This window comes from Fulmarus glacialis, unplaced genomic scaffold, assembly GCF_000690835.1.
Source record: "Fulmarus glacialis isolate BGI_N327 unplaced genomic scaffold, ASM69083v1 scaffold19960, whole genome shotgun sequence".
Taxonomy (NCBI): domain Eukaryota; kingdom Metazoa; phylum Chordata; class Aves; order Procellariiformes; family Procellariidae; genus Fulmarus; species Fulmarus glacialis.
This window is the reverse complement of record NW_009187439.1, coordinates 30,254-39,276: the sequence shown is the minus strand read 5'-3', so window position 1 is coordinate 39,276 and position 9,023 is coordinate 30,254. Positions and strand designations below refer to the sequence as shown.

The window sequence follows — 9,023 nt, the reverse complement described above, 5'->3', positions numbered from 1 at the left end:
GTAGGGAAAACACGGATATACACTCTGTTGTTCATTTGCAGGAAGAATTCATTTCTGTGAAAACATTTCAGTATCTTACTCTGACTTTTTCTGATTACCTGAAAGCATTTTAAAAATATTAAGTTCCATGCCAATGCTTTTGAAATAAAGGAATAAGCAGAGAAATAGAGTTTAGGTGACTTGTCAAAGATAATGCAGAAAGTTAGCAGCAGAGCCAGAAGTAGGCACCGGGAAACCTGACTGCGTGGTGGTGAACACTTATGATCGCTAGTGCATTTCTTCTTTGCCTTTTCACAGGGAGAAAATTTATTACTGTGGGATAAGATAATGTGATCTCTGCTGTGTTCCTAGTTGAAATAAAGTGGATGAACTGAACTGTTCTGCTCTGCTCTGCTCTGCTTTCAGAGTTACAGAATTATTTATTTTATTCTTTGGGCACAGAAAAAAAACCTGAAAGGATATTCTTATAAAGTTTAATTTATAATCTCTATGAAATATTGCAAACTAAATAACTCGTGGAACAGGAATATGAGTTTTTATAATTGGATCAAAACTTTTATTGAAAATAAAATCTTAAGACAATAGATTTGTAAATCTATTAGAAAAATCCTAGATTGTTAATCTTACTCTAGCAAAAAATCCCATGTAACAAACTGTAAAGCTTGCATCCAGAAAAATATTACATCATACTTCATTTTTCACAAGTATTTTCCTACTTATAGATCTTAGTAAATCATTAAATAAGCGTTAAGAAAATCTTTTATTGTTTTCAACTGTGTTTGTAGTCCAAACTGCTCGAACAATTTTACATTACGCTAATGTTTTTTGAGCATCCTAATAATGCTTATGCTTAATAGAAGCTAGTGGATGATGTGACATAATGGATCATTCTCAGTTACGTGTTTTTGCACATGCAGACCTTGTCATCATGCATACATTTTATGTCAGACATGAATGCACTAGGAGAATGCAATGCAGACAGCCCAGAAATAACCAGGAAATATTGCGATATTGAAACATTGCTTTGTAACCCTGCTGTTCTATATGAATAAGAAATGAGAATGCCAAACACTAATTGGACTGCTCCCCATTTACTATACAACATAGCAATAATTTCTATGATGTTTACCTGCAGTGTAGACAAATCAGGATTTCATATACACATTTCTCTATATAAAACCATAGACCTTACAAATTTACATTGTCCATTAACTTTCAATTAGAAGAAGGTTAAAATCAGAAGAACAGCCTACAGAAAAGAACGTTCTATTTAGTAAGGAAAATACACTGCAATTTAGTGTATATTAGGTTATTTGCTGGCTATTATACAGCTTGCTTCTCTAAAATACTATAGAAATCATTTTGTAACACACTCCCAATCTTCATCTTCTGATACAGCTTTAAATTAAAATCTCTTAACATAAATACATAATGGTAAGATCTTAGTTCCATTAGGATTTCAGGGATTTTTGTCACTAACTTCACAGGAGTGGGACCATAAAGAAATATCTCTAAAAAAGATTTATGGCTTTTGCAGGCTTACCCATTTTGCACAGTAGCTGCTATACCACCCAGAAGATAGTGTTGAGTACAAAATGATAATGGGAAAAAGAAAGCCATGGTGGATCTCCCTCTTTGGAAGCATCTATCTTTGTGCATGTTATGAAAACACAGAGCGTATTTCATACTGGCACATAGAATGGGTTCTTTCATGGTTGTGTGAATTCTCTTAGAAAATTATCATTTTAGGAGTAGCAGTAATGTAGCTGTCATGGTCTAAGAATATGAGAAAGGCAGGTCCACGTGGACAAAGAGACAATATATTTTATTAAAACAGGTAATGCATCAGAAAAAATGGGCTTGCATTTGGCTGTGGAGTCTCTTGATCAGGCCATTTTTGTCACGGTTCATCCTTACCACTTGCTCAGTACCTACAGATGCCATTAGTTAAAAGTGGAATTTTGACTGTTTAGTTTCTATCTCCCAAATCATTGTGTCCTCTCTGGATGAGCTGTATGGGAAAATAGTCCATTAAAATATTGGTTGTTGCAGGCAGACTTCTACAGAATGAGCCAGTAGATTTGCTTTTGCAAAGCAACTTTTCAAAAAGCATCAAATTCCATAAAATCATTCTCTTTTCTTAAGCTACAGAAGCAGCATAAAGGTTGAAATTTTCCATTATGATTGTTACCTGGGAAGTAGCACTGGTTCTAGACTCTGGGCTGCCACTGATGTCTAAATTTTCTTACAGTGTACACACGAATACCTGAAACACACACGCGCACAGTCAATTACTAGGTCACTTTGGTAACACGTATTTAAACAGTTGCACGTATCCTACCTTTGCAGTGGCCCTGGCTCGGAATTCGGGGCAGCCATTAACAGTTATGGTTTCATGCATGTATTGATACACCTAAAATGTTCATGAAAATAAAATGAAATTAATTATAGAAGCAAAACAAGGACTTTATATTAACCCAGACAGGACAGTCCCTTTCCCTCAGAAGACTATGTTTCATTAATGCTGTATTCATACAATCACATAGTCAAGTGTCTGCTAAACTTATGCATGCTTAGGTTTACAGACAACATCAATCTGTGTTTCTCATGACACTTTGCAAACTTAACTGGGCATCTTCCAACACGATTCCCTTCCCATCTCTAGCACGTCATTTCCCAAAACCAGGACATTTAGGTTCTATATTATCAAAAATTGGTGTCTCCAGGCAACTGATTTGAATGCAAAGATCTGAACTGATTTGAGTAGTGTCTTAGCCTCCAACAACGGCTTCTTTGTTCTCTGAAATTCCCTATGAACTAAAGATTTAGGAGACTGATGTTAAAAAAATATGTAAGTTGCTCAGCATAGAGATTCTGAAGAATGGAAGTGAAAATTAAATTTTGGAGAAAGGTCACAGTACTGGTTTCCATCAACCATAGCTAGGAATGACGAAAACGGCTGGCAGTCTGGTAGGTCAGACACGGACAATGGGCAAGATTATCCTTTAGAAAGGAATTGTACATTCACATAAATGGTGTAAAATCAACATTGCCAACATGGCCCACTTTCTCTGGTCCTTAACTCTCCCTTTTAAACATCTTCAGTAAGGAGAAAGGAAAAGACTCTCTCACGCTGCCTTTGTTATCTAGATTTGTCACACTCTTAGACGAAAAATATCAAAAAATGCCTTGATACTAGACAGTTAGTTTGAAAGCAAACTTAAAAATATTTATATATAACATATGGAAATTTTTTTGGAAAGACAAACCAAACAAAACATTTTATTTCATTTTCTTATAAAACCACCAAACCTAAAAAAATGTTCCTATATGCCACTGATTTACTCTGGGCATTTTCTTGACCTACTTCATCAGGAATTTTGTCTTTTCATGTGCTCTATGTCTCAGGCTGCATTCCTCAGAGAGAACCTTTGCTGGTAAAGTATGTTAGCTTTTACAGCAACCTCTTTCTTAGGGTCCTTGAGAAATGCAGATTCAATCGTACTTTCCAAAATATATTTACGTTTCACTGATTTGGTGATACCTTAGCAGGAGTGCCAAAACTTCCCTCTTTGGTAACGTAAATGTTACTTTGGCAGAGAAGATGTCAGATCCTGTACTTAATTGACCTTTAAACAATAGCTTGTCTCATTGATAGGTAAAACTGCCCCATGCCCCTGTCCTGATGACTTGTTATGCAGTATCATAATGATATATCTCTCCCCACTGAGGCTGTTATAAAACTTACACACTGACGAACATATTTCTACAAACATCTAAACAGAATTAAGATGTGTAGCTCATTTCTGATCTCAGTGGACAGACATAGTGGTAATTAAGCACTCTTGAGTATAAAATGTTTGGGATGACTGATCTCCAAACCTTTTTTGAGGGATATGGTACACAAGGGAAAGGCAAAAAAGGAAAGGAGATAACAAATGCAATCCGTTTTAGAGATCTAAAATAGGCTAAACACTTTCAAAGTACAGCAAAAAGATTATTTGTCTTGACTACTGTCAGCACATAAGTCATTCTAGGACTTAATTCAGAAAAACCTGGGCCAGTGAAGAAAACTGAGACAAGAGGAGCATGCTGAAAAGCTTCCTGCTTTCTCCTTTGAAATGAAATCGTGCTTCCATGGTAAAATTGACATTGACCTCAGTAGAGACCAGGATTTTGCCCTTAATTTTAAAAATACGGAAAAAGAAAGCTCTTTTATAGCCTCTAAAGGATCTCTGGTTTGTTCTGTCTTTGTACTGGATGATGCCATCATAAAAATGGGTTGAGTCTACATACTCAGCATTATCCTGCACAGATCAGTTCAATGTTTATTGTATTACGTCGCAGGACATATTCTTATATAAGAACAACTACTACATTATATAATAAGAATACTATGTAATTGCAGTAATGTATCATTAAATACTTGTTACTTCAAAACCCATGCTGTATTGAACCAGTGATAATGCTGTATTTTCTTGATATCTGCAGGTTCCCCTTCATCTTAAAGCATGAGAACAGATTGTATGTATCGTTTTTGCTTGCACAGCTATAAATGCTGTGGCTGGCTATAATGTCTAAAAGCATATATTTGATTATTGAACTATTATGACATTAAATGGTTCTGAAAACAGGTCACAATATATAGGCACAGTTACTAAGAAGTTCTTTAAAATATTCATTACTAAGGTAACATACCACAAACGTGAGCTGATAATGATACATTCATGTGATTATTTGCTAGGTTTGATGTCATATAACTCCATATTGTCTGCATCCTACCAGTATCTAGCTGGTAGGCTTCATAATATCCAATATCCTGGTAACTGACTTGTATACTGGTGAAAGAACAAACCCACTAGTGTGTGATTAAACTAATATGTTAAAAAAGAATCAACTGACTCAAAAACTTGTGAAAAATATGATCAATAATGTCATATAATCCTTGGGTTAATTTGTAAATTCTCAATGATAACAGATTTAAAATGGTGTTCTGCAAAGAGTTATCAGTAATCATACTACCTATAGCACAGTCCTTAGGAAAAGAAGTCTTGCAGGTCAAATCTCATTCTCTATAAGGAACAGATGCGACCAGTCTTGAGTATCTGCTTGAGGCATTTGTAAATCTCCTATTTGACTGTTACACAATGTTTAATGTAATTTGAGTTTAAGAAGGATAAAATATACACCTACATAACTTTCTTATTATTAAGTCAGTTTAACAACCAAACACAGATTAACCACACCTGTTCCACCAAGCCCCTTAAACTCTTTGTAGGGTTCAGATCTAATCATTGCTCATTCTAGCAATGCACAAAAAGCACACTGAAGTCCATAAATAATCGTTTGCCTGTAGCCACACTAACCCCTTTATCTATGCTGTTCTCAGCACCACCTTAGCCATGATTTGTGCACAATGAATCCATTCTGCTGCCTATTCTATGTACACAGAACAGATAAACTGAAAATCTCTTTGTTCTCAAAACAAATAAGGTGGCATTTAAATCCTCCCGGAGTGGAATATAGCTTCTTGTTCAATCCTTTGTACATGATACGTAATTGAAATGGTTTTATAAAATCTTTCCTTTCAGTGCCTACTATTATCTGTACATCTGATTACATTTTAACATACAGTGATTCTCCTGAATCTAACAATGTCATCCTTAAGATGTCCTTATAAGATCTTCTGTAGATTTCCTTAGTTGGACAAAATATCACTCAGTACAGAAGATGACGAAGGTGCAGAACTTATTTATAAGTATTCGAAAAGCTCCTTTAGGATATTTATTGAAGAAATCTTTTAAAACAGTGACCTTTGTTGACCATGACAGGTGAATAATTTTGACGGACATCATTGTGTAATACGAATGAGTTGAAGAAAGACAATTAACATATCACAGAATCACAGACTGGTTGAGGTTGGAAGGGACCTCTGGAGGTCATCTCGTCCAACCCCCTTAGTCAAGCAGGGCCACCTAGAGCCGGTTGCCCAGGACAGTACCTAGCTGGTTACTATATGTTACTAATTTGAAAAAGAGCTGTATATCTATTTTTGTATGTACAGCTATTTCTTTTTAGAGTGTCTAAAATACTACATGGGTGTTTAGTAACATTATTTGCTGACAGACTCCATACACAGTCTGATGGCCTAATGCCTAAGGAAAAGAGTTTCCATAATTCATTAATAAATCACAGGTGAAACGTCAACGTTTCAAGATGCAAAGCTGCAGCTGTAAGGTAAATTATAATGTTTCAGATAATTTACCCCCACAGTGATTTCTACCAAGACTGTCAGTGTCTGTATGCTGAACGTTCGGGCAAAAGCATGCTGCAGCCAGGGGTTTGTTCACAAGCTCTCATTTATGCCATGCAGCTAGATGTACTCAGCTTTGTTTTCTCCTTCCCATGGTGCAGAGAATACATCACTCCCATCAAGAAATACTCCTGAAAGCACGAATATAGATCTCAGACTTTTTCAGCTTCTGCAAGTAGTCTCCTCAGATGCCATAATCTGCAGTTATTCTCCCACAGTACTCAAAAAATACAAAAAGAGCGAGGGAGGAAAATTACAACTAGAAAATCTGAACTTGGAAGTGAATCCTCCTTGTACTGTGGCAGTTCTTGCTGGCACAGAGAAATGTACATTTTATTACTTCTCCCAGCAGGAGCTGTAGTGAGTCAGATGCAGCAGGTATTATTGTTATGACGAGGGTCCTCGTCAACACGCATTCAGCTGGGAGGCAAAGCAGCTGGTTTAGCATTACTGAAGCACAGGAAGGGGGACTGCCTTACAGGTACTTTAGGAGCTAGCTTCTTAACAAAAATTACTCCGTACGGACTGATAACAAAGCAGCACGTACTGGTCTGGCCTATTTAAGTCAATGCAAAGCTTTAGGAGGAGGTCCAGGAATAACAGTGCACTTAGCAGCCTGTTTTATGAAAGTGGCTAGAAGCAGCATTCTGTTTACAACCTGATTTCTGCTGAATTCTCAAAGTTACAATTTAATTAAACAGATTTTGTTCCATTAACTTCTGTAAGAGGTATTCAATGCTTCATCCCCTGATGAAATATTATGTAATTCTAAGTACCTACAATAATGATGCTCAGTCGACTTTAGGACAACTTGGTCTGGACATCAGAAGGGAAGAGGCATGAGGCAGAAATCATTTTACAGCAATTAAAAAGTGTTCAAAAAACCCCACAAATAAAACTCAAGGGAGAGTACATTGCAATTCAGACCTGTTATGTAGCAGGCCCAGATAAACTTTTCTGAGATTTGTAAGTGAGGAAGTAACCTTTTTGAAAATGTTGGGGGGTTCTTAGCATGAGATAACATATGTAAGAAGTAGCAATCAGCTGTGTTTCCACAGTGCCTGCAGTATGATAATATATAAAAAGACTTAAACCTCTTCCTTCAAGAAGTCACAACCTAAGTAAGTGCCATAGGTAAGCAGGTTAAAGAGTGGAATGAAGAAGCAACCTGCAAAGAGATTGATAAACAATGTTTAACACATGTATTGGCATCATCTGCATTTCTTTAGTTCATCTGCCATATTTTTTATTGCTTCAATGTAGAAGAGAATTGTATATCTATTTTTGGAAGAAGTATTTCAAGGAAGGGAATACAGGAGCCTGACAGACAGTACAGAGGGGAGAGTTAGCGTGAGAATAACCAGTGCAAGAAAGATATAATTGGTTTCACTGCATTTGTGTAGTCATGTCAATGGAACAGTATACATGTGTGCATTCTTGCAGAACTGAGGTTAAGCTATAAAAGAGAAATTGTTATTTACTTACACCTCAGTATGATGCTCCTGCCATCAACTATGCTGAATCCCTGTCTTCCTAATTGCCTTCATATGTTGGAAAGGATGAAGTAAATATTTCGCCATTCTAAGATGTCAAGTCGAAAGAAATATGTCAATCGGTCTTTTACCCTGGTGAGAACAGCTCATGTCTGTGTGTATGCGCTTTATTCAGCATAGCTGCTGGCCTCTCTCCTCCCTCTTCCCAAAATCTGCAGCTGATTCTCAGACCTTCAGCCTCCTTCTGACCTAAGAGGCGATACCCACATATCATCTCATTTGGTGTGCATGGACCAGTCCCTGGGGCAGGAGGATGCCTGCTCTTTTGACAGGGAGAAGTTACAGTGCAAAGGTGCACTGGAGAGCTGCTGACGTCCACTGCGGTGGCTGTGAATGCCTTGTTTCTGAGGGCAAACTTCCACCTGCAGCACAAACCAGTGGTGTCTTTTTTTCCCCCTCTATTTTGTTTTCATCATTTTTACCTCTTCACATTCTGTTTGGCATTTTTTCCTTCCCCACAACCCCTTGTCCATATATTCCATTTTTAATCCAACACATTTACTTCAGCACTCAATTCAGATCATGCTTCTACCACATCAGTGGGTAAGGACGTTTTAAATGCTACAAACATCAGGAGGGACTCTGGTTACCTTTAACCTCTTGTACACCATAAACCATGGAATCTCATCTGGTAATTTCTGCACCAATCATAATTTTTGCTTGAACTACAGAGGCTTTAGAAAGGTCTGTGAATTTCAAACCTCCAGCTTGTTTAGGAAATTGGGCAACTGGTTGTCCTGGTTCCGGCCGGGACAGAGTTAATTTTCTCCCCAGTAGCTTGGGGGGTGTGCTGTGTTTTGGGTTTGGTATGAAAGGAGCGTTGATGGCCCATTGATGCTTTGGCTGCTACTGGGTGACACTTGCACGGGGTGGGGGGAGCACAGCCGGGGTGGTGGACCCAGCTGGCCAATGGGGTATTCTATACCATCTGACATCATGCTCAGTATAAAAACCAGGCTCGCCCCTCCATTCATGACACGCGGTCGGTGAGCAGTTGCATTGTGCATCGCCTGCTTTGTATATTGTTATTGTTGCTGTTTTCACTGTTACTCTTACTGTTCTATTTTGTTTTATTTCAATTATTAAACTGTTTTTATCTCAACCCGGCAGTTTTCCTACTTGTGCCCTCCCGATTCTCTCCCCCATCCCACTGGAGG

General features: G+C 37.6%; 1 protein-coding gene across 1 annotated transcript in view; it reads right to left on the bottom strand.

Annotated features, from left to right (window-relative positions):
- Positions 1–9,023, bottom strand: part of LOC104074859 (protein lin-7 homolog A-like) — a 40,125-nt gene that overhangs the window by 6,026 nt on the left and 25,076 nt on the right. Inside the window, exon 3 of the mRNA XM_009575147.1 lies at positions 2,342–2,413. Within this exon, the coding sequence (XP_009573442.1) occupies positions 2,342–2,413 (72 nt within the window). The remainder of the gene's footprint in view (positions 1–2,341; positions 2,414–9,023) is intronic.